Raw genomic sequence first — 25407 nt, 5'->3', positions numbered from 1 at the left:
TGACTGACATGGCATCTCCAGAGAACTGGGTTAATCTGTTAAGCCCACATATCCACAGGATTGTGTTCTTGCAGTTCAGAGGTGGACCCTTGCATAGTTTTCATAGTGTAAATTCAGGACTGACTACCTCAGGTGGGCTGTCAGAAAGCACTGAAAGTATTTTTTTTTAATGGTAAGTTGAAATGTTTCTTCAACCTAGAGGATTCAAGTTGAGCCATTCTTCCTCCTTGGTTAAGGTGAGTGTGATGGAGGTTTTGCCATATTTTTTTCTTGTTTTCTGGTGATTCTAATATTGTTTCTCACTGGCCTAACTTTTTCATGTTGCATGGGGTTTTTTTCTAAAGAAATTGCTTCCCTTTTGAAAGATTCAGTAACTTTGAAACGCAGCTGTATGTAAAATATTCTGGAACTAATGTTTAACCTGACCTGTTTTCACGTTGAGAATTTGATAAAATTGGGCTGTAATAAACTGCCAAGTAGATTTTGTGAGCTTTTTACTGCTTTTCCTAGATATTAGAGAAATGTTGACACGTTGACAAGTGTTTGTCTATTTGTTCTTCCACTTAATTGAACACCTCAGATGTTGAGAGTAATTAAAGCCCTTGTTTTGAGATTGATATCAGATACTAATACCAGACTGTATGTGCTGCCAATTGCAAAATCCATGTTGATCCAAGTCACAGGTAGAGTTCTAGGTCACTGGAGGCTAAAAACTAAAAGTGTAGCATACAAAATAGAGTACTGCTCCCAATTCTGTAGTGATTGAAGCTGTTTTCTAAACTTCAGGGGTGTATTGATGAGTTCCGTTTTGTTATTCTGGATTTTACTTTCTTTTAAATTCAATTTATCTCTCAATTTTATTTATTGCAAGGATGGAAATGGAGTAGTACGAGGCTACTACCTCTCTGTGTTCTTGGAGCTCTCCGCTGGATTGCCAGAGACATCCAAGTAAGCAAACCTGTAGTAAGAGCAGCTGATTTTCTTTGGCAAAGCACCTGGAGAGGTTTGTAGAGTGCCCTCAGGTTCTGTAGTTTTGCTAGGGACTGATGCAGAGCCCTTCTAAAAAGAATAGTGAGACTTCTGTTGTCCATTGAGCTCTGAATTGTGCCCTAAGATAAAATTTTAAAGTCAATACTCAGTGGCTTTCTCCAGATAAAAAGCAAACTGGCTAAACAACTGATAAGAGTGTCTGTCTCCTGGCATTTGATCCTACAGCTGGTTTACTACTCCCTGTTACTACTTTCTTCCCCCTTGTACTGTTTATAGTAAACATGCAGTAAAATTTTAAGACTGACCCATCTCTTCACCTGGGCGTGCGAGCTTCCTGGGAAGTGCAGTTGTGTTCCATTTGCCACATTCAACAATTCTGACATCTTTTTTTGGGTTATTAATCCCTGCCATCTTCCCCTGTCTAGGTATGAGTACCGTGTAGAAATGGTTCACCAATCCACCAACGATTCCACCAAAAACATCATTCGAGAGTTTGCCTCTGATTTTGAAGTCGGGGAGTGCTGGGGCTACAACAGATTCTTCCGTTTGGACTTGCTGGCCAACGAGGGCTACTTAAACAGGCAAAATGACACTGTCATCCTCAGGTGAGAGAGACAACCCAGTGGGGCTCCTTTCTGCTCTTGTTTCACCAGGGAGCACGCCTACGGCTGAAATAGGAGATAATTAAGTAGTTGAGTTTAAAATAATTGTGACATGTTTTGTCATAAGTGGATTTCATTGTTATAGGCTTTGAAGAAGAAAATGTGCTGAAGGAAGCTGGAAAGTTTAAGTACATCTGTCTCTTGGTGAAGGAGCTATGTTGACATTAATAAGCCTGGGTTGGAGATGTGTAGCTGACTGAATTAAAGGAACAGGGTGTTTCCTCCCTTCCTTTAGAAACAGTTATAGTGAGCAAGGAAAACTTCAGGAATAAAGTCTGTAGCATAAAAGAACTAATTCTGGCAATGGAAATTTTCATGTTGTGCCAAAACATAGAGGCTTTACCTGCCCACTTCCAATATTCTCTGAATAGTCCTGCTCTTCCTCCTCTGAAATGCTTTTTGATGTTTAATTAAGTTCTGTTGGTTTGTAAAGGTCATTTTCCTCTCCTAGTTACTGTTGCCCTTCAGTGCATTCATGATACTGAGTCCAGAAGTGCATCTTGTCTTTAAATTCATCACTACATTTTGGGTTGTGTGGTGTTCTTAAGCAGGGCTTTTCAGATTTGGTGGAAAACAAAACAACACAACAAAACTTTTTTTCAAATGTTGTTTTGAAGGTTCCAGGTCCGCTCTCCAACCTTCTTCCAGAAGTGTCGAGATCAGCACTGGTACATTGCTCAATTGGAAGCAGCTCAGACAAGTTATATCCAACAAATAAATAACCTTAAAGAAGTAAGTGGAGTATATAGTAGTGTAAAATCACCTTTTACTGACCAGTAATTACCCGTTTTAGGTTAAAAAGACATTTTTGACAGTTTGAGTTGTTTTGGTAGTTTGATATTCACATGATGAAAGCAGTATATATGCAGGTCAATAAACTTAGATGATGTGATGGTGATGTTTCAGTGTCATCTTCTGTCTGTACTGATGTGAATCCTTCTCATATTCCAGAGGCTTGCAATTGAACTGTCCCGGACTCAGAAATCCCGAGGCATTTCCCCTCCAGACACTCATCTCAGTCCCCAGAATGAGGATGGGTCTGAAACCAGATCCAAGAAATCTGGACAAAGCACTGAGGTGCTGCTTGAGAATGTTGCTGCTCCAGGATTGGTGCGAGATAGCAAGGAAGAGGAGGAGGAGAAGATCCAGCAAGAAGACTTGAATGTAGGAATTGTCTTTTTTTGCCTCTTTGTTTATGTGTTTTAAGATAGTAGTAGAAGCACAGGTCATCCTCTGAACTGTAAATTATCCTCTATGTGGAAGAGCAGCAAGATGACACTAGAGATGTGTTCCAGAACACAGCTAAGAGATCCCACCATAAAAAACTTTCCAAGTTGCAGCTTAAAAAATCCAACTTGTAATTTTTGTGCTTTGAGACCCTCCTAACTCTTGCATGATAGTGTGACACTCTGGGGGAGAGAGTTTCTGTTCATGCTTTTGGCAAATGCATCAAAGTGCAGCTAAAGTGTTTTTTTTTTTTTGTTAAGACTTGTTCTGGTTTCCCTGTAGCATGAGCTCTCTGATGGTGACCTGGATATAGATCTTGCTGGAGAAGATGAGGTGAACCACCTTGATGGAAGCAGCTCCTCAGCCAGCTCAACAGCAACCAGTAACACAGAAGAAAATGATATTGATGAAGAGACTATGTAAGTAACTTCAGATGCTTTTCAGTACCTTATGTACCAGGGTAATCATCCTAATTCCAGTGATTGATTTAAGAACTGATTAATCTGCTTTATCACAGTTCTTATGTGGGGGGGGGGGATTCCAGTGCAATGTGAGGAGTGCTTCCTGTACTGAAAGCAACATGAACTGATGGAGCTAACACAAAACATGGGATTTTCCATCAGCTGGTTGCTAGCTTTCCAATGTCTTAATTTATTTTAGTGATGTATTCTGCCTTTGACAAGTGATAGTCTGTGAAGATTCTTTCCCAAAACACTATAAAGTAATCTGTTTATACACTGTAACAGAGGAGAGGTTTGGTATTAGGATGTGTTGCAGTAGTAGGAGAGTGATAATAATACAGACAGTTACTTTTGTTGGAGTCTCTCAGCTTCCTGGCTGAGATCCTAATGTCAAATCCTGGAATCTTTAACAAAACATGAGGATGTGTTGTAACACATACAAATATAGAAATCTGCAGGATCAGATTTTACAGTCTGGATAACTATGGCACTTTTGGACTCTTGGTTAGTGAATCAGTCATTTAATTAACACACTTATATCCAGTTTGTGTGGTTTGGAGTGCAGAAAATACTATTCACAGTGCTTCAAAGTGTGTCTGTAACATTCATTGAGAGCTGAAAGAACCTAATGATTGCCTTCTCCTTTTTTCTACCCTGATCATCTCCAAAGGTCTGGAGAAAATGATGTGGAATACAGCAGTAATATGGAGCTGGAAGAAGGAGACCTCATGGAGGATGCAGCAGCTGCTGCTACTTCTGGAGCATCAGGTATGAGAAACAGCTTCAGAATTCCCACATACCTGAAACACTGCTGGATTCCTTCCCCTGTTCTTCTTGGAAGCAGCACCAAGCTGTGTGTTCTGCAGGCATTTCTATTTTTGGAAATGCTGCATCATGTGGTTTGCACCAATTATTGCAGTGAAGCAGAAGCATTTTGTTGGCTCAGTTTTTTTTTAAGAGGAAATATAAATGTGTTTGTTTAAAAATTATACATAAGGTTGGAGGGAGGCTTTCCTGCCTCTTAGAAACCCTTTCTATGCCAACCCAAAGTAGACTGAGAAGCAATTTCTGCTGCTGGCTCTGTGGCCTCTAAATTCATGACACGTTCAGTTAGGTTTTAGTGCACTGTAAAACCTGAACTACGTGGAGAGAATGAAGTCAAGAATCCTTATAAGTCAAGCAGAAATATATTTTAAATGCCAAGGCCCTCTGCTGCCTAGAGGTGATTGTAGCCTAAATAAACCATAGATTAATAAGATTCTGAAATAAATTTAACTGTTGAATATACCTATATTTATTTGTGGCAAATCAATCAGAACTGGCATTCACTGCAAGTGAATGTGCTGCTGTGGAAGTCTACTAGGGCTTGATAGAGTTTAACTGTCCTGCTCTTGGGTGCTGTTTAAAAACTTTTTGACAATTCCTCATAAGCTGGGAAGTTGTGGGAGCCCTTAGAGCACAGTGGCTTTAGAGAGCATTTAGGAGCTTTTAGAAAGTAATTTTTAACAGCACTTGCAAGAGCTGACAGTCTCTTCACTTGAACTTCTTGCATTTACTTCCTTGTAGTGTTTTCCAGTCTGTCAGCAGTGTTGGAAGGGAGTTCTATTAAACTGGAATTTTAATCTCTCAGCTCTATTTTCTCTGAAGTCTCTCTTCAACTTTTGAGTGTCTTGGCCACTGTGTGATGAGACCATTGTAACACAGAGCAGAACTCAGCTGAAGATCCCCACCTTATCCCCAGGAAGTTTATGTGCATTTCTTCACAATAAATGCTCTTTGCATTGATTTGTTTACCACTCTATTAAGACATTCACATAAAAGATAAAGTGCAATCCTTTCTTTTTTTTCTTTTTTTTTTTTTTTCCCCCATCTGGTGCTTTTTGGTGTAGACTTTTTGTTACATGTATATCTGATTGCTTTCAGAATCCATAAAATAATGCTGATGTCTTGTTGAATTTCTTAAGACTGTTTTCATTCCTGATCTGATTGTTGAACTTGACCTTTTTGTTTTTACAGGGAATTATGCCTCACTTGTGTCATGTCTGTGCCCACTCTTTTCCTGTAACCTTTCCTCAGGTTCCAGCCATGGCTACACCAGTGCAAGTGGAAGATCTTCAAGGCGGGGAGGAAGTGCCCTGGGCTCAACAGCCAGTAGCAGTTTACTAGATATAGATCCCTTGATTTTAATCCACTTGTTGGACCTAAAAGACAGAAATAGTATGGAAAACCTTTGGGGCCTTCAGCCACGACCACCTTCATCTCTTCTGCAGAACAGAGGTAACTGTACATTTCAGATGATTTCATTCCAAACTTGGCAATGTCTTGAGAATGCAGTCCCAGAGTTAGGAACAACTTTGAGGAGGGGAGAGGGAAGAGAGGGTCACAGGCATTCTTCACTGATGGCTCAACTCCCACAGCCTCATCTCTGCTCATCAGGGTGCTCCATCCAACACATTCTTTGTCTTGAGAACTCTGGATGACTCAACTCAGAGCAGAAGTGTGCATCCAGGAGGGTCTCATCTTGTCTTTGGGGATATGGCAGGCTGTCTGGTTTGTGTAGCAGCACTGCAGAGCACAGCTCATGCAGTTTTCTACAACTGTGGGAGATGAGTGAAAAGCCCCTTTGTAGAAGGGGTTAGCACTGAAAAACAAAACAACACGAAACCTCTATCTGCTGAGGGAGCAGTTACACCTCTCACTTCACACGGGCTGTACACTTGGCTGAGAGCACCAGGAACAGTGTTTTGTAATGAGAGAAGAAATCCTGGAATTTAATTCTATGTGAAAAAGGCATTCAAAACACACCTGGAAAATATGTGTTTGTGGTAAGGCTGGAAAAGCACATGTAAGCACTTGTGGAAGAAAAATAAAAATGTCAGCAGGAAAATACAGTGATGATAAATAAATAATTGAAGACTTGTGAGAGTATTTGTGGCTCAGTTAGGACCCTTCAGCCAAAACTAGTAATTAACTTCAATCACAGCAAAAGCAAGATGGCAGTTCTGGCACCCCTGGCTGTTACTGAAGGTTGCTCATTTGTCTTGTTTTGTTAGTGAAGAATTAAAATGAAATCAAACTGCATTTATCATGATTAATACTTATTTGGACCTAGCTGGTCCACTACTGTGCAACATCTTACTTCAGGTCAACCATTTGGTGACTTAATATAACAGAAGAGAAATAATGGTCTTTTTGTTACAAATAAATGCTTGGATTTGCTACAACGATGGCATTGGTGTTACTGAATCTAAAAGCTACCTTAACTAATTTTTTCTTTTGTGAGTAGCTTTTTTGACTGCAGTCACTTAAACAGTCAGATGAATTTTCAGCTGAATCTAATCCATATTTCCAAAAATGGAAGTAACTTCCATAAGTGTGAAAAGGGGAGGGATCTGTGAACTGTCAGTCTAGGACTTTTTCCAGGCAAACCACAGACAAAAGGACCTGAAGAGAGGACATCCCACTTGGTGCTGTACTCCTTGTGAAGATCTCCTCTCCTCTTGTGTTGAATGGCTCCCTGGTCAGCTCTAGCTGCTGGCTACACAGCTGAAATTACCTGTTTTGCTGAGTTTTCCTTAAGGTTTGACTGCCAGCTGAGCCAGCCAACTAAGAGAAGGCTGCTGTTACATTTGGAGATTTCCCAACTTCACCTCCTAAGGTGAAGGTTTCTAAGAGCCACGTGGCTTTCCAGTTAGGAACAGCTGAATCTACAGTGAATCACATAGAGATTTCATAAGGCTCTGAATAGACATCAGAGTTGATCTAATTCTGGCTGAGCAGCGTGGAGGCTTACTCAGGTATTAGCTCCTTGACCTGATCTGGTGGTAGTTACTTAAGGGAATTCCTTCCCTGTTTTCAGATTTATTTGAGTTCTCCACGTTAACATGAAATGGGGAGGGATGAGAATCTTATACAAGCACTTGTTAGGTTTTTTTATAAAATTAGTTATTAACTGGCCAGCAGGCTTGTGAACTCAAGCTTGCCTGGCAATAGGGAGTAGTAGTTCAGTCATCTTCAGAATTCTTGTAGTAGTATTGGGAGCTTTGCCTCTTCTGGTGAGCAAGCTTTGGGACCTTCTTTTCCAGCAGGCAGAGAGTGAAAATCTGCTCCTGGTATCTGTGCACTGCTGGCACCCTCAGTATCGTGGTGTCACACCAGTCCAGAAGGATGTCTCTATCCCTCATTTTCATAGCAGGACAAAAGGTAGAATTCTTACTAGCTGTCTGGTTTTATCTGAGAAGAGTTTTGCTCACCTGTTGTGTTCTTCCATCTTTTCTTTGGGAAAAGCATCATCCTATTCCCTGAAGGATCGAGAGCAGCGCAGGCACCAGGCCATGTGGCGCGTGCCGCCCGACCTGAAGATGCTGAAAAGACTGAAAACTCAGATGGCTGAAGTTAGAAGCAAGATGTCTGATGTGAAAAACCAACTCTCAGAAGTGAGAAGCAGCAATGCTGGCTCCTCTGATGGACAGCCTAGCTTCTTCTCCATTGAGCAAGGTGCTTTAGCTGCCTGTGGAACAGAAAGCTGCAGCAAGCTGCAAGAAATTGGAATGGAACTACTGACAAAGTCTTCTGTTACCAGTTGTTACATAAGGAATTGTAAGTGCCTAGGAAAGAACAGGGGGGATTTAAATGTCATTTTTACAAGTGTGAGTTGTTTGGGGGGTTTATATATCCATGCACCTGGAAGTAGGCTTTTTCTTGTTGATCATACTCAAGTTCAGCCCTGAGAATCCAGAAATGTAAAACCCGCATTGCCTTTGAGTATGTCAGTGTTGAAATTGGCTTCAGCTCCTTTTGGTACAAGTACCTAAACCTTTGCTCCCCAGCCTGTAACATGCCTGTTGCAGTGAGAATGTTCTGGAATTAAATTGAGCTGATCCTGGCTGAAGGTCATGTCTTGGCTGCTGCTCTGCATCTGGCCCATCTGTGAACTTGAGGATGTTTCATGATGCTTGGCAGTGAACAAAATTTAGAAATTCCAGATTTCCTATCCTTTAATAACTTGAAATCTTGGAAGTTCAAGTAACCCAAGTTTCTCTTTGGAGAGACTTTGCCTTTTTTTCAAAGAGGTCCCTGTGTATCAGTCTCTGCTCAGGTGCTGACAGAGTCCTTCTGGCAGCACTGGTAAGCCAGTGTGGCATCTTTTGAATACCAGCAGGCAGGCTGTGCAAGTGCTTTGTTGCTTATGATCCTGAATAAAAGCACTTGTTAATCCTCTTTCACTTCCCTGTTGCCTGATAGAAATGATTTTCCAGTCTTCTGGCTTTTGAATCAAGTTATTGCTTGCATTTTGGAGCCAAGATGGGGAAGAAATAGAAACGTGAGTTGAAATAACAACTGAATAGCAGAAGGTGTTTTGTACAGGATTGGGAGCAATGATCAATGAGATTGATATGAAGCTTAACTTCATTTAAAACAAGCATAAAAACAGAATAATGCAGCAGTTTAACTCAACTACCTGACACATCTTTAAATATTTTTTGCAGCTGCAAGTAAGAAGAGCAATGCACCCAAACCCCTCCGCTCGGGAGCAGCCGGCAGCCTGTCCTTACGCCGAGCCATGGACTGTGGGGACACCAATCTTCGTTTAAAGGGGGACAGTCAGACTGCTGAAGGTAAATGAGGTCATCTTCACTGGAGTGATGGGATGCATGTACAGAGGATTTTTAACAAGTCTTTAACTTGGCAACTGAAATTTCCCTGAAACTGAACTGGGTGTTTTATCAGTTAAGGTCAGTGTAGGTGTGCAGTAGCTGATCTGATGAGAAACAGTGCCACACCCTTGGCTTATGAGAACATAAATACCTGTTACAGGTTACTTCTGGTCTCTCTGAAGATGTTTCAGGAGCTAAATTTGGTAGTGAAAATCATAGATTAAAAGTACTGACCTGGGCTTTAGTTGTGATCTGACTTCAAGGGAATTCAAGAAAACTCTGGAGACATGTGATGAAAGAATTATGTGATATTGTTGCCCTTCCTTAAGGTTAATAATGAAAGAAAATACTTAACACCAGAATTGATACTTTGCCCCTCTCATAATTTTATGAGTGAGGGTGAGGGAATGTTTGGAGCCACATCTTTGGAACCAAAGTGGTGCTGTAAAACAACTGGATGTTCAGCCTTTTGAAGGCTGGATGTGCTTAGAGTTTCTCTCCCTCTTTTCTCAGGTGGAGTAGGGAATTCCAAGCTGAGCAGTCGACACCACTCAGCCAGGCCCCTGGCTAACAGCAACATTTCTGAGGCACTGCCCAAGCCAGAGGAAAGACCTTGTGAAGGTTCAGATGCTGATGTGGGAGTTTCTGGCTTAAATGGCTTAGCTGCTGCAGAGAAGACCAGAAAAGTTGGAGCTCTAGGGTGAGGGTTTTAGCCTTTTTTCCTTTTGTTATCTCCTCCCCCACTTTCCCTTGATCTAGAAAGAAAAAACCCAATCTACTCAAACCAGGTGCTTGTAGCATGGAAGAGAAATTACTTTGAAGTTTTCTTGGTTGCTGCTCTTCCCTCTGGTTATCAATTTTTGGTCTTATAACTAGGTTACAAGTTATCTTTTTTATTTATTTTTGTCTTATTTTGATGTGGATGTAGTCTGACACCTTGATTTGAAATGCAAGCTTAGTCTTTTCCTACTATTCCTTGCAAAATATCCTCTAACCAAAATTTATCACTTCTGATTTCCTCATATAAGGTAATTTTTTTCACTCTGACTCTTCTGTTTAGCAGTTTCATAACAATTTCCTGTTGGCTAATAAACTAAGAGCAACGGAGTGCTCAGGTTATTTTTTTCTAATTAGCAAGAGTCACCATTTTAAAAAAATATTTATTATAAATTTTTCCAAGCCTATTTCTATGACTATTTTTTTCAGTCAATCAAAGCTGGAAGTTTAAGTAGGTATGCAAGAGAAAAGAGAATTAAACAATGAGTAAAAGTAGATGTGGCACTAAAAAGTTTTATTTCCACAATTTCTAACATGAGCTTTTGCATTTCTCTTCAATTCTTTTAAGATCAAATTCTAAAGGATGTCGTACAGAAGGAGCACAGCCAGGTGGTCTGGAAAACAGCTCTGAACCTGGTGAACTGCAGGGTATTCTTTCTGAAGGGGCTTCTGGAGGGCCAGAAGAAGGTAAATTGGATGTTGTAGAGGGTAAATGCAGTGTGACAACACTCCAGTCTGTGATGATCCATTTCTGTAACAGAAATAGCTTGAAGGGGAAAGAAAAAGAGGGGAAAAAACCCTACAGTCTGTTCTCATGGCTATTAAACTTTGCTGTAGCATTATTAAGCTGTAGCAGAAATCTGGATGAGAAGAGAACATCTCTGTGTCACTGCTGTCTGTGAGAAACAGTGGTGTTAGGGGGCAGCAGGAAGGTGAAGAACCAGCAGATAACTCTTTCTCTGCGCTGCTGGTTGCTTTTTGTACCTCTTGACACAAATCCAGGTCTTTGCTTTGGTGTTGAGTTGCATGGCCTCAAAAATAATTTCTTATCTAATTAAAAGTAGCCACTGTCCTCGGCTTGTAAGTCTTCTGCCTTCAGGGACAAACCACATCAGCAGCAACCACACATCCCCACTAGAACCTCTCCAACATCTCAGTCGTGTCGGGTGTTGTGCTACGTAAGCCAGTTTCCTTAGAGACGTGGAGGAAACTTTCCCCCCCTCCCTTCCTGCATCCTTTCCATGCTGGAAAAAAATCTTATTGCCTTTTTTTCTTTTGCAAGTCCACGTAGAAGAGTTTTTCTTATCTTGCTAAAACTCTCCTGCCTTCCACCCCTGCACTAATTTGAATTTCAATGACTGAATTGTAGCACAAAGCCTATATTAAGGTGCCAGCATCCATCTCTATCTGCAGTGTGCAATATTGTGTGGGAGTTGGCATTTACAGAAGGTCTCTCAGTGACAAAACTGAATTTCTGCTCTTAGTCACTGCAGCGTGATCATGATGCGTTCCTGCAGCTCTCCTATTATAGCAGAGAGCCTAACAGGAAAATGTTTGAAAAACTGGAATACTTCATTGTTAAAAACCCCAGGAAACAAATATTACTTTTTTTTTTTTCCCCTTTCAGAATAATAATAAAAAAATAACCCTAGAGTTGGCACCTCACTTAACTACTTGCTTTTTCTTAGCAATGAGTATCAGCTCTTAAGAAATAAAAGAATAAACCCTTTTTGTCACCTATAAAACTGTACAAAAGGGAGGATTTTATTGTCAAAACAAAAGAAGCCACAATGATTATCAGCAGCCCTGGTTCTTTTTTTGGAGGGAAAGCTGGGTTTTGTGTGTGAGACTTGAATAGAGTGTTGCTGCTTGAAGGATCTGGGAGGTACATCTGCTCCACGGGTCATGCTACCTCTTACCTGTTAAAAAAGCTCCTTTATATTCTGTCCTAATTGCCCAAGCAGCTGGCAGGGGAGTGCAGCTCAGACAGGAAGGAGCTGTGGACACCTGAGTCTGCACTCAGCTGGTGACATGTTGGAACTGCTCCACTTGAGCTAAGCTGCACAGCAAAATGAGGCTGTTCTGTCAAATTCTTTAGTGCTTTGGTAAATATATTTCTCTCTGAACACACTCCTTCTCTCTTGTTCTCCTGACTTCTTGGTATTTGTTACTGGTAGCTCTTAGGTGTGAATAAGTTGAATGCTCCAGCTACACAGCTCTTACTGCTGTCATTTTTGCCTCGTGGGGTTTTTCTTTGGGTTTGTTTTTTCAGCAGGGGTATGTCAGAAGCATGTCCTTCATCTCCTACCAGGGATGAGCAGCGACAGTGACATTGAATGTGACACAGAAAATGAAGAGCAGGAGGATGCCACTTCTGTCTCAGAGAGATTTAACAATGCCTTCTCTGTCCCATCCTCGAGTGAAGGTAGAACTGACTGTAAGCCCACCTTCCCACAACCTCCTGGGTGCTTGCTGTGATCCAGCTGGTAGTGCTCTGGGGATATTAAGGCTCAAGGAAGTGCCAGTAAGATCTGGAACCCTTCTCTTGGGATCCTAATTAAAACAGATCAAAACAGGAGAGGGGAAGTCTTCCTGGCCTTGAGAAGTCAGTTTAGGTGAAGCCTCACAGGGAAGGGTTGGAAAACCCATAGCTCTGGTTCTTCTGAATTGGAGCTCCCTGTGGCTGGCACTGCCAGGCAGCCAGTTTCAGGGAGGTAACCACTGCCCTAATCATGGACTTGCATCTTAATTGGCAGGAATGTGCTTTGAGCACTTGACTGTAGTTTCAAATATTCATCTTTAATTCCTTGAAAATCTTGAACCTTCTGATCAGATTAAAAGCTGTGAGGTGACAGCTGGGGCAAGGTGAAGTTGCCATCTTGCCCTGAGTAAGCATCCTGCAAGGTGTGAGCAGCACAGCCCAGCAGCTCAGCTCAGTAACTGGAGTTTGCTGTCTGCAGCAGGCACCAAAACCTCACAGCTCATCAGAAGAGTCAAAACATAACTCGTATCTATGCTTGACTTGAAGATATCTTAAATTTAACACCCTGTGGCAGTCTTAACCCTGTGTCAAGCACATCATGTGCTGGTATAAGAGAGATGAAGTTCAGTGTGGGGGCCCTGAGGTGGTGGAACAGTAACTTGCTGTGTTGTGATTGCTCATCTGGTAAAGGTTACTGGGGTTTGTTTGTTTCCAGCCTTGGAGCGGTGCTCAGCGTTCACAGAGGGTGATCAAGTGGGTCCTGATGATCTCAGCTTTGTGACTGGAGAAGACAGCACCAGGTAATGGGAACTGTTGGCCTTAGCTGGGCTGTGAGGTGGCTGTAGCCCTGTGGATGCACATTCCCTGTGCTGCTCTGGGATCAGAGGCAGTGTCCATCTTACTGGGAGCAGACAGGTGGGGCTTGGTGAGATGAGGTCACCAGGAGACCAACAGCAGAGAGGTGGGCCCTGGGTCTGCTGCTGTGGCTGCCCAGCACCATGCAGGTCCTGCCTTTCAAAGCAGCCTTTAGAAGTTGCCCTGTGCCAAGGCAGCACTGTCTCTTTTTTGCACCCTTCTGTAGTCATCAGTAGAGACCCCTGCTTAGATTGAAGTGCCTGGTGTGAACTGTTGACTCACAGTTGTATTTGCTTGAAGCAAACGAGGGTTCCAATGGAAGCTGACTTTCTTTGGAGCAGGTAGAGGATGGGCTTGGGGCCTGAAGACCTGCTGGCTCGTGTCCCTGGGAAGAGGTGGTGCATTTATTCCCAAGGCTGGTGTTGGTGGTTGTGTGCACACTCCATTCTGTCAACTACCCTCATGTGGTTCTTCTGCAGTCGTCTTAAACCTGTTACTGGGGCCAAGTGACCTTTGAAAGCTTTACACTGAAGGTTGCATTCCTGCTGGCTCTGCCAGCTTCAGATGCTCTGATTAAAAAAAATTGCCCAAAAGGTGCTGGAGCCCCCATTTTAGGATGTGTGTCCTGTTGTGTCACTGGGAGAGCTGCAAATGTGTCAATGGCCTCATTTTAAACGGGATGGACTGGTTGTGCCTCTGCTGAGCCCCACAGATGCTGTGGATTGAGAGCTGGGGGTGAGTAGCTGGCACTGCAGTTGTGTTTTTCCTCACTGGACCAACCCATCACATTGCCAAACCCTTTGCCACTGTGTGTTGCATTTTTGAGCTGCTAAACTACTTGTGAAGCTACGAGGAGAGCTGAATACCTGGTTAGTGACAAAGCATGAGTAGCTGTGAGCAGTAGTTGTCCTTGTCTCAGCTGGCTGTACTGATGTTTGTTTCTGTGAGAATGTCCCACAGTGGAAGTGCTGTACAACTCATAGTTTAAACCTGTTTGCACTTTGTTAATAAAATGAATGTTGAACTCTGGTGTGAAGTTCCAGATGTTTTTGTGTAACTAAGGCTAGAAGCAGTCTGAGCAGCACCTGCTACCAGGCTGGGCTTGCTCCTTTGTGCTGAGTGGCTGTAACAGCTGATGGCTTAGAGAGGAGCTTTTTCCTGCCCTACACCTGTCACTCTTTTCCTGAATTCTGCAGTGAATTGTGCTTAATTCTGTGTGGCCTTTTTAAACCCGTGGTAGCTTTAAATGCTTGAATCTCCTCTGCTCAAATAGGAACTGAGGAGCCATCCACAGCTTCTGCCCCATCCTCTGGTTCTTCACTTCTCAGCTGGAGGAGGGAGGTGCAGCTCAGAGCTGTGTGCTCTGGTAGTGTGTGTTTACTGTTGTGCAGGGCTGCATGTTGATTATCATGCACAGCTCAATTAGCAGTAATCATGGAGCTCTGCCTCTTCAACTCTCACAGATGCTTTACTCTTAATAGGAGGCCCAAGCTGAAGGAAATGATGTTGATTAGGCACAGCAGCTCTTCTGGAGCTGGTGTCCAGCCTGGGCAGGGACCAACACTGAGCCATACCATCATGCTTTGCTCACCTTATGAAGAACTTGTTAAAAACCTCATTTATATAAATAAGAAGCAGGCTTGGGAGACTTATTTATCTAAATTAAATTATGTTGTGCCCCAAAAGCCCCTTCCCAGGTCCTGGGTAACCACATGGGCTCCCAGTGCTGAACAGTGTCATTTTCTGTTACACACAATGCAAAGGAAATGGACTTTCACCCCAGTAAAAGAGACTTAATTCAGATGTTGGTTGCTGGTTTTGTGAGCTTTTAAATAAACAGACTATCTGAAGTGTGGTTTGAATTACTGTTTTATTAAGATATTGGTAAAACTTCAACAGTTTTTTTTTTTTCTTTATAAACAGCTTTCATAAATAAAATATGGATGACTAATACATGGTAATAACTAAACTCTGCTGTGAACTGTAGAACAAGGTTGCAAATGGAAAGTCCCAACACAATTGTTAGCTTTAATTTATTCACTTCATAGAGAACACGTTAGCTTAATGAACAAGATCATACAGAAAGGTCACCAGGAGCACCTGGTGCAGTGCCTGCCAACACGCCTGGCTAGCGACACAAGTACTCGTGCAGGAGTAGAAGTACTCAGGGTGATCTCAGCCACCTTCCCCTGTTCTTGTTCCAAGATGTCTTCTAGAGTGAAGGAGAGAAAAAAAAACCTAACAGAATGCAACTGTGACATACAAGAGTTGTACTAGACCCTAGTAGGTGGGGTTTATTTTTCTTCTTTAGCTTTAATGCTGGCAAGTACAGTGCGATCGCCTGATCAGCGAGGACTGGGAAGGGATATGAACATTGAAGTCAGAGGTTGTGTTAATGCTTCTTTATTACTTATTGCACATGATACAAGGGTAGAAAGTTTTGTTCCTGTTGCAAAGAGGATATGAGTTAAAGAAAGATTGCCCTAAATTACAGGCATGACAAAGCTGCAGTATCCCCTTCGATGGCTTTGTTTACGAGACTAGTGCCGAGTGAAGAAATTGTGCTAAAACAGCCCCTAATTTAGACCAATCTTTCTCATTTTCATTTTTTTTTTCCCGCAGAACATTGCCAGGGTCAGGAGGATTTAGTGAGGAGATAGTGGACCTGAACTACAGCAGCCATGTCTATAAACACAGAACTCATTATGCCTCATCTTATCTGCCCATAGGACAACGTGTTTCGCACTGACACACAGTGTTCCAAAAACAGAGCGGAGTTTCTAGGATGATGAACCACTATAAATGTGGCATAAGGTAAAAGTCTGCTTTGACATTGTCCTTCAGCTTTACAATGCAATCGGAATCAAATGCTGAATGGTTTTAACTTGCAAGGACAATTGATGGCACTTCTAGGTAAAGAAAAGTTATATACATGCATTTCCACCCACCTTTAGTGCAAATCAAAATGGGTTAACAGCTCCCTGGTCTGGTGCTATACTGCTCTCTGCAAGGCAGACATTCCTCAAGAGTTGCACATGGAAAAAGTGTACACAGGAAACTATTGGAGTGGGGATCGAGTGAATCCCACTGGTACTCACAGTGAAGAGCTGACGAGAGAGTTTTGAGCAGCTTCAGGCAAACAGCCTGGAGTCCCTTTCTCAAAACCAACACAATTTATAAAAAAAAAAAAAAAAGATAAATAAAAAAAAAGTATGTTTTTGCTACCTACCTCCTAGTTCTGCAAACACTGTTAACACGTCAACTGAAACTGATGCGGGTTGTGTTAACGCAGAAAAGGGATACTTCAGCTCTTTATTGGAAAGAATCGTGATACAAATGTCACCACCACTAAGATACACAATAAAAATACAAAACACAGGTCACAGACTGAATCTCAGTATCCACAGTTAATAAATACAATTAGATACTTTTATATTAGCCTAATATTTTTACATTGTCACCAGATAGACAATCAAAGTACGAGATACAGAACACTTAAGATACCATTAGAGAGGGATTATTGCTTACGTTAGCAAGCAGCAAATAAGGGCACAGGATTTTGAACTGAAGAGAACTACTTCCTATCACCAGTGGCATTAAGAGAAAACACTGCATTTCACAAAGCACTGCTTTTTGTCTAGTGTGTAGAGTCAAGAGCAGCATATATCAGACCAATAACCACTACTTTTAATAGCATAGAACTTTAAAGGACTTACCTTACAAATGGTTCCTATCTACTCTATAAATACGCATTTAGTGAAGAAATGAACACTTGCTATCTATACAATGGTTTTACCTGACCACACTGGAACTATGATGGTAGATTTTTATTATTTTTCTTTTTTCTGCTAGCAAGATAAATGATAGGAGTTGCAGAATTATCGTTATTTATGAATCCACACCTAAAAAAGCAAGATCCTTCCCAAAACAGCACACATGCAGTCCAGTGCTTTTCAACTGCTCCTGCAGAACTGGGAAGAAGTTTTTTCATCCATCGTGGGTTTCATCCTAATTTTCTCACACAAAGAATTGCACTTGCACCACCTTTCTCTCTGAAGCACAACAGGCAGCTCTAAGGTGGACTCTCAATGCATCATTATTACTGCAAAGAATTGAAAACAAAGGCACCGCAGAGATGCCCCAGAGTTGCATATTTTACCTTTTTCATGATTTCTCAAATTTCCTCAGTAACTCTGACTCAGAACATAGGCTGCAGCTAAAGAGACTGTTGACAACAGTAAGGCTTAATAAGATGACAGGAAAGAGCCAATGAACCCAGAAGATTTAAAATTTTTTAAAAAAAGTCTGAAAAAAGATCAAAGGAATCTAAAGCCACACTCCAACTCCTGGCTACTCACAAAGCCTTTTGCTATTCATCAGATTGCTTTTAAAATAGTGCATTAAAGATAGAAGAAGCAGAAATTGGCAGAATTCAACCTTTGCCTTGAATAATCTCCCGACTATTTAATACTTTGCAAATTCTAGCTAAAGACTAATACTGTTATTAAATTGTTACTACAAAAAATGATATGAATTGCATGATAACACACCTAGGAGGACTTTATTCATACTCTTCCAAATGTCTCACTGTAACAGAGAATAGTAACAGGGTGTGCAGCAGTGGAGCTGAGGGGAATTCTCTGCTTACTTACGTCCCAATTAGCTGCTCCCCTTGGGGTCTCCAAGCACCTCCAGGAGGGAAGAGCTGGTGGGGCACTGTTTGTTTCCCAGGTTGATAGAGAGCACTCTGCTTAGAAAAATAAGGGCAGCTGACATTCCTGGCTTCCCTTTCTGATCCCAGGGTTAACTGGGGCAGAGCTCTGCCTGGGCAGTAACTTCCACCCTCCCCACTGAGCCCTGCAGTTCCCTTGGCCTCAGATCCCCCCAGGATCCACTGCTACTCAGGCTGAAAAACACCAAATGGCAGCAGCACTGCTCCTCCCAGGCACAGCACCCGACATCCCTCATGCTGCAACTTCCTCTTAAGCAATGCCTTTGCCATCTAGAAATAATTACTGAAACTGAACAGCTCATCAAGTTGCTGGTTATCTCTCACAAGCAGTTCTCTGGGTTGACTGGTGGAGTGACAGGAGTGTTGCACTGAACATCTCCACAGATTGGTTTCTTTTAAGACCTGAGATGAAGTTGGGGTGGAAAGAGGTTGGCTCAAAGCATTAAGCACAATCGTGTTCAATTAAAACTAATTGAGAACAGTTTCCTAAACTGACAAACAAGAAAAAAATGCCACTAAAAGCACCAGAAAGATATGAAATTCCCTACACTGCATCTCTAGCCACAGGAAATACATATATTTTTTTAAACTACAAAACCCAGTTTTCTTCATATTCCATGTTTTATGTTACATGAAAAAAAAAAAAAAAAAAAAAAAGGGTAAATTATGAGTCTGTACCTCAATGGGAGTCTGAGAACAGAGCAGCAGGAGCTTAGTTTGTCCATTCTTAAGTTACCTGGTAAAACCCTGTATGGCTTTTAGTCTTTTACCTGCAACAGTGGATGTAATTTTCTAATTCATCTCAATGCTCGCCTGAAATAAACAGAAAGCAGAACACACACACACACACACAAAAAAAAAAAAAACCAAAAACCAAAAAAACCCAAAACCCCACACACCTTGACTACTACAGCAACTTCCCCCCACACTCTAAAAAAATTTGGCAGTTCTAGACCAGAACCTTTCTGTACATATTGCTCTACAGATGCCCCTCTGGCAGGTTCAGCTTTCTGTGTTGCTGGAGGCTGTTCCCTCACCCTGTCTGTCCCTGCGTGGCTTTCCCTGGTGAACGTGAGCAGATAGTTGTGTGTGCGGGTGGTCGGGTGGCTGTGGCATTGCTCAGGATGGCACCACCACCAAACTTTATTGAGACTGAAACGACTACATTGGTTAATTCCTAGATCTATGTACACGTGGGTTTGAGCTTTGCAGGGGACCGTTCTGAAACGCCCACTTTTTTTTTTTTTTTTCTTTTTTTTCTTTTTTTCTCCCCCCCTGCTTTCTGATGATGCCAGTTTTTATTTTGGGAATGTCTATTTTGGGAGCCTGAGGGGGGGTGCGGGGGGGGGAACACGAGGGAGATGGTTACATTTTACAGCACTGATGAAGGTACCGCTCTGCTATACAACGACTTTGTCTTCGCATCACAAAGCCGCTCCCGCTGGCAGCTCGCTGCCGGGACAGCCTCCCCCACGGGGACTGTCGGACCGACACCTTCCTGCTACTGCAGCCCTGGAGAGGTAAAGACAGACCGGAGCCTTCTGTCTGCGGAGGCTCCCGAGCCACCAGCGCCGTGTGAAACTTTGGTTTGAGCCGGGCTCCTCGTCGCCTCTTCCCGCTACAGAGCCGGAATTGTAAGGACTCCGCTCGTTTTCCCAAGGATTTGAACAGTTCCTCTTCCAGCCCAAAGAAGATGGGGGATAAACCCTTCACCCTGTAGATGCTCTGCCCTGCAGCCCCCAAACTGAGAGGAGCGTGGTACTCCCTGGGATCTCTCTGTCCACAGCCCGAGGATGTGCTGAGCTCAGGTGACTCATTCTTCACTGTTAAGCCGTTGATGAAATTCCCACTCTTTGGTATGCCAGGACTGGATGCTTGACTGGGCAGCAGACATTTGGCACTCTGAGGTGTACTAGTGTCTGGGTTTGTCAGGTCTAAATAGCTTTGCTCATCAAACAGGTTAATGCTGGACCCTATGCTTAAGGTAGTTCTGTCGGTGAAGGAATCCACTCGTCCCTCATAGCCCAGGTCTGCAGGTGCTGAGCACTGGTGCTGGGGCCACGGCCGTTTGCAGTCTCCATGGTTTTCCTTATCTTCCCCACCATCTTCTTGCCCACCTTGGAAAGAGTTCTCTGTCATGTCCGACTCCTCGCTGACGCTGACCGCCACGTTCATGTCCCTGAGAAATACCACGATGACAGTGATGTTGTCACTGGAACCAGCATCCCGAGCAGATGCCACCAATTTATGTGCTACCATGCTGCTGTCACCGTTGTTCTCCTTTAGATGGTCAGCCACCACTTTGACTGCCTCATCGGGATTGACCGTGTCATAGAAGCCATCGCAGGCCAAAATGAGGTAGTCTTCAGAGCCATCCAGTACAGTGGAGGCAGAGTCTGCATCCCCACAGATATATGGCTTGTGCTCAGCATCCCCTGTGGAAAAAACAACACAGGGATACACAAGTCTGGGTCTGCAGCCACAGCACCCAGAAGCCCTTTTGTGTTAACAGAGTGTGGAGCCCATGACTCTTACCCCAGGCTAAAGAAATTATTCGGAATTTATTCCCTCAAACTGCAGAAGGAAAAAAAAAAATATAGAGGTCATGGCTCACAAGTCTATCTCCAGCTGGATCTCAAGTTTTGACAACTATAAAATTAAAGTTGTAATTGAAAAGAAAAGCAAGTCTGAAAAAGGGATCAAAGCCCACTCTTACCAATAGCTCTGGAGACTGACAGGCTCCCGTTCACCCTCCAGGCTCCAAACCAGACCACACAGCCACCCAGTGCCTCAATGCGCTTCTTCTCGTCCTAGACAGCAAGACAGGAGCTCACTTGGTGCTGCCCTTGCACTCTCAGCACTTCAATTAATACCTGGTGTTTCCACAAACAGCATGGGGGAGGCTGCAGGCCCCACCAGGTGAACACAAAGGACTTGCACACAAATCCAGACCAACTGCCAAGCAAAGCAGGAGAGCTGGAACATGAATTGCTGCTCCCACCAGGAAAGCAACACCCAGCATCCCCTGTAAAGCTGATGTCTGTCACCTTCAGTGGTGAACACTGTCCAGGTGTATTGAAAGAGACCATTCTCACCTCTCGATCTGGTTTGTGGGGTTTCATCAGCTCCACAGCTTGGCCTTTCCTCACGAGCATAACCTGGGAGTCCCCAAGCCAAGCCACATGCAGCATATTCCCTCGGATGAAAGTCACCACCCCGGTGGTTCCACAACGCAGGCTCTGAAGAGGGTGAAAAAGAATGCCCCCCATTTTTAATGAGCCAATAAGAACCATACCAAAGCAATTTTCCTGCTTGACTCCAGAACAGGACATGTTCCAGGGAGGAACAGGCAGTGCTTTCCTTGCTGCTTCATCTGTGCAGCCCCTCAGAGCCAGCCTGGCTGAACACAAGTGATCAGTTTTGCCCTGCAACTTCCCTCACACTGGAATCACATTTCAGAGCTGGGCTCTGCCTGGGATCTGCTGTGCTACCACTTGTAGCTGGCTTCCTGTGCCTGTTTCCTGTCTGCTGATAGAAATGCATGCATGTTAATCAACTCTGAGGGAGGCTTATTTGGAAGCATCTTGAGTTCCCTGCACTTAACTCAGCCCTTGAATAACTTTAGGAGGCCTAGGAGTCAGTTATCCATTTATTCTGACTTTCTGGAGCTAAGAAAAATGTATGTTGTAGAAATGAGAAAAGAAAAACACCCCAAGGACTAAACCTAGTTAGCATGTGAACGTAAGAATAGCAGCAACATCTCTCTAAATGAACTGGGTGTTGTGAGAAGTGGGGGCTGACACCTTTATGGAAGATGAAAAAGCCCACCAGTGGGCACCAGCTCTGTGGGCTGTGTGTGGACAGCTCTGTGCTCCCCCCTGCTCAGCACAGCACTCAGAGCACCCTGCTAACAAAGACAGAATTGATAGATGAACACTTTCAGGGTCAGGGGCAGGTAACTCAGTCACCTCTCTGGCTGCCTTCTGGACAAAGCGCTCGTCAGTCACTCGGAAAGCCCGGCACAGGGCTTCTGCTGGGTCCTGCTGGAACATCTCCTGATGGACCATGTTCACATGGAGATGGATGGAGGCATAGATGGCAGCATCCACTCCCCCGTGGCCATCAAACACAGCAAAATAAGCTTGTTCTTCTTGGTCCTGTCAATGGAAACACATTGAGAAAACAACTCGGGGGAAGGCAATGCAAACAGCTAATTGGATTGTCTTCAAACTTTTGAACTTGAGATCTGTGGTGTCCTCATTAAATTGCACTTAGAGGCAGAGTCTGCACTGGAAAAACAAACTCCTCAGTTCATCTTCACTTGCACCAGTGGGAAATTTCCACCTTATTGCTGCAAACTGCAAGAGATGCCCTGCAAGGATCACCCATGTAGGGCTCTCAGTGCTCCTTATGTCCCATTTGTTACAATTCAGTCACTCAGCTCAAATAGGAAGTGCCATTCTCATCAAATTGTGCAGGAGATTCTGTGTCTGCAAAAACCACAGAGACAGAAGAACATCCAAGACAGTTTGCATGAAGTCTACATTGAGACTGGAATCCAGCAGGGATAAAATGCCAGTGCAGTTAAAATGTGGAGCCAGTCAGTCTCTGCTTTCATTCTTTTTTCTTTTTTCAAATCTAATCCATATCCCCTTAGATGCTCATGTTTAAAAAAAACCCAACAACTGCATGAACTCTCTCACCAGATAAATGTGATTACATTCACAAATCAAATACAGCAAAATCACTCATCTTCTCAGCTTCCCATTCTCTGTTCAGAGTAACAAAATGTTGAACTGAGAGACACCAACTCACCCACAGAACACCCCAGCCCACTGGCAGCACCAATGCAACCTTGACAGCCACCTCAGGGACTGGACTATTGATACATGGTAATTTTTAAGCACTGGGCTCCAATACAAATTGGAATAAGCAAGCTGACAACTGACAGGCAAAGCAAACATCTGCCTCTGTTTGTGTTAATATCACCTAAAGGCAAGAATGTGGATGGGGCAGAAGATGGTTATTAAAGTGACAGGATGCAATAAAGAATCAATTATGCAGCAATTGGATCCTAAAGGTAGGATTCTTGCTGCTTTCTTCTAATTGCCATTCTAGTGTCCAGTTTTGTAGCTGAAGGAGGAGGAAGCACAAGTGTTTGACTATAACATTTCACCAGAAGTCTGTGAAAACTGCTCTTTTGTTCTTTATACCCTACACAGACACTGCACGTCCTGCTGCCACGATGCTTACAGAGCTTGTCACCTCACTGCCAGCCTCCTCAGGTCCCTGCACAGTAGAAGTCTGGCTGCTTCCCCCAGGAATGGAGCCTGTATTTAGCATTTGTTTTCCACAGGACCTGTCTTTACCTCCAGGTTGAAGAGCATGTTGAAGTCTGGGATGCAGACGTGCTTGTCCTCCATCTTCCTGCGCATGTTCTTGATGGCGTGGATGGACGTCTCGTAGTAGCGGTGGGGCTTTGGCTGGAGGGGGAAATCTTTCACCCAGCTGCTGCAGATCTCGTGGAGTTTGCTAAAAACCAAGCGAGCCAACTTCACCGTCTCAATCTCTGGGGAAGGCAAAAAAACCACAAATGAAAGGCTAAGGGTGTTATTGAGTGAGATTTCTTTTCTTGCATTCATTACGAAGATGAAACAAACCCATCCGAGCCCAGCAGTTGGAATGGATGTCAGCAGGGAAATTCTGGGCTCTGATGCATAAAAAGAAGCCAAACTCACCATAATCAGCATTCATCAGTAAGCAACTCATTGTTTGTTTATCTTTTTAACTTAAACATTCCTTCAGGCCTTTGGGGAACTCATTTGCAGCATCAGGAAAAAAATGAAAAGCAAATACATTTCCCTCAGCGTGTGCTCCCCTGTGCTGCTCTGCTGTGCCACAGCTGCTCTGGTGGGGACCTCATCACAGCCTCAAGCAGCACGCAGAAAACCTACAATCCATGAGAATGACCTATTGGTTTTGGAGCAAATCTCTTTCAGACAACACCCCACGGTGGAACTGAGGTGAGTCAATAATCTATAGGACTGAGTAGTGTTACTTGCAGGTGTTCTGGCAGAGTACACGTTGAGTAGTGTACACATTCGGGTACCTTCGTAGTTTCATAACATTATTTCCATGTTCCTGACTAGATGGTGTGTGAAAGAAATCTGCATGAGCAAATGAGAAAACTGTAAAGGCCTTAAATTTAAAAAAATGCTGAACTGCCACTCCCCAGAAATAATAATTTTAAAATGTGAAAACTCAGGCACTTGACGATTGTTCTGAAATTTAGGGCAGGGAAAGCAGGAAGAATCAGAGCTGAAAACATCAAAATCTCTTTATTCATGATCATTCCCCAAAGCCAGAGATCTTCAAAGCTAACCAGCAGCAATCCATGAGTGTCAATCATTACTGGAGGAGGAACAGCTCAAACATTGGGGGCAAAGGGGAGGGTTAGAGCAGAAATTCTGTGAAGAACCTAAAAGCAGCATTTACTAATTTCTGTACTAGGACTACACAAGAGATGGGCTATAATGGTCAGGGGGCCAAGATCCTGAGGAGCAAGAGATATTCCCAGCTCTGCTGATCATGAGTCAGCTCAAGCTTTATCTGTGAGAGCAGCCATTAAGCTGGAAATAAGCCATGTATATAATCAAAAGAAGGACCCTTGGCTTCTTGATCACACAGCTTTAAAAACAAGTGCTGGAAATCAAATAATGGGCTCACCAGGGGCAGTAAGTTCCCCCCCAGCACGTGTACCCCTCTCTCTGGTGCCACCAGCAATGGCTTTGTTGGGAAACGTTATTTCAAGAGGCAACATTACAGCCTGGCATGTCCAAATTATATTTTTTTCAGACCCTACAGACCTGCTCATCCATTATTTTTAAATTTTTTTCCAGTGGAGATGGTGCACATCTCCAGGTCACGTGGCTGTCACGCTTCAGAGGGAAGGAGGGAGGGAACCATTGGCTGTGCTGAGCTTCCCAACACTTTCCCCCCCCTCTCCCTGCGAGGAGATGCGTAGTGTCAGCATCATCAGTAATTGCTCCTGAGGTTCAAACAGGAGAGAGGCCCACAACACCCCACCACCCCCTCAAGCTGTAAATTACTCATCAATTGTTAATGTTGCAGCACTGAGCCAGGGCTGACTCAGCTGGCACTGCAGTTGTGCCACCGAGAATTTCATTTCCCTCCTGCTGCTCCCCAAATCCCCAGCATTGGAAGTTGTGCTTAGTTGTACCACAGCTAGTGGGAAATCCAGCTCAGGCAGTAATTGTTCCCAGAAACAACTGACTTCTTTTAGGGTAAAGTCAGGGTAGAATGCCCTGCAATCAGATTCTGCTTTTGAGTACCTGAATTTTAAGACCTTTCTTGAAAATGGGGACAGCGTGACAACGGGGATCAATACCCAGGTTTGTAGACACCAAGCCAGTGGCCAAAGTTTTCCTTAAACTAAAAACTCCAGGTTCTGGTGAGTCAGTGACCTCTTTGGATCTTGACTATAGTTATCCCATCTCCTAGTACTTGGAAGGACTGGGTAATGGGACCTTGTGATTTGCTTTGT

At 43.4% G+C, this 25407-nt stretch overlaps 2 protein-coding genes across 18 annotated transcripts in view; one reads left to right on the top strand and one right to left on the bottom strand.

Annotated features, from left to right (window-relative positions):
- Nucleotides 1-25407, top strand: part of TRIM37 (tripartite motif containing 37) — a 64968-nt gene that overhangs the window by 10405 nt on the left and 29156 nt on the right. Inside the window, exons 12-26 of one of the 15 annotated variants that reach the window (XR_011730184.1) lie at nt 872-948; nt 1416-1595; nt 2270-2384; nt 2604-2816; nt 3162-3298; nt 4011-4108; nt 5417-5617; nt 7628-7939; nt 8830-8958; nt 9511-9697; nt 10343-10461; nt 12047-12211; nt 12972-13056; nt 15841-15925; nt 23649-23866. Coding sequence is in view for 14 of the 15 variants with exons in the window: in XM_071765555.1 (XP_071621656.1) it covers nt 872-948; nt 1416-1595; nt 2270-2384; nt 2604-2816; nt 3162-3298; nt 4011-4108; nt 5417-5617; nt 7628-7939; nt 8830-8958; nt 9511-9697; nt 10343-10461; nt 12047-12211; nt 12972-13056; nt 15734-15860 (2145 nt within the window). In the remaining variant the exon portion in view is untranslated. Of the gene's footprint in view, nt 1-871; nt 949-1415; nt 1596-2269; nt 2385-2603; nt 2817-3161; nt 3299-4010; nt 4109-5416; nt 5618-7627; nt 7940-8829; nt 8959-9510; nt 9698-10342; nt 10462-12046; nt 12212-12971; nt 13061-13449; nt 14141-15733; nt 18691-23648; nt 23867-25407 lie in introns of those variants that run through there. The other 14 variants (XM_071765542.1, XM_071765543.1, XM_071765541.1 and 11 more) reach the window with 14 other exon arrangements.
- Nucleotides 14963-25407, bottom strand: part of PPM1E (protein phosphatase, Mg2+/Mn2+ dependent 1E) — a 57154-nt gene continuing 46709 nt past the window's right edge. For all 3 annotated transcript variants that reach the window (XM_071765558.1, XM_071765560.1, XM_071765559.1), the window contains exons 3-7: nt 23213-23412; nt 21812-22000; nt 20939-21082; nt 20560-20653; nt 14963-20278 (exon numbers count right to left, since the gene is read on the bottom strand). In XM_071765558.1, coding sequence (XP_071621659.1) covers nt 19209-20278; nt 20560-20653; nt 20939-21082; nt 21812-22000; nt 23213-23412 — 1697 coding nt within the window. In that variant the 3' untranslated portion in view covers nt 14963-19208. The remainder of the gene's footprint in view (nt 20279-20559; nt 20654-20938; nt 21083-21811; nt 22001-23212; nt 23413-25407) is intronic.

The sequence above is a fragment of the Heliangelus exortis genome, chromosome 21 (assembly GCF_036169615.1).
Source record: "Heliangelus exortis chromosome 21, bHelExo1.hap1, whole genome shotgun sequence".
NCBI lineage: Eukaryota > Metazoa > Chordata > Aves > Apodiformes > Trochilidae > Heliangelus > Heliangelus exortis.
Note: the sequence above shows the minus strand (reverse complement) of the source record. Positions and strands in the feature narration are given on the sequence as shown.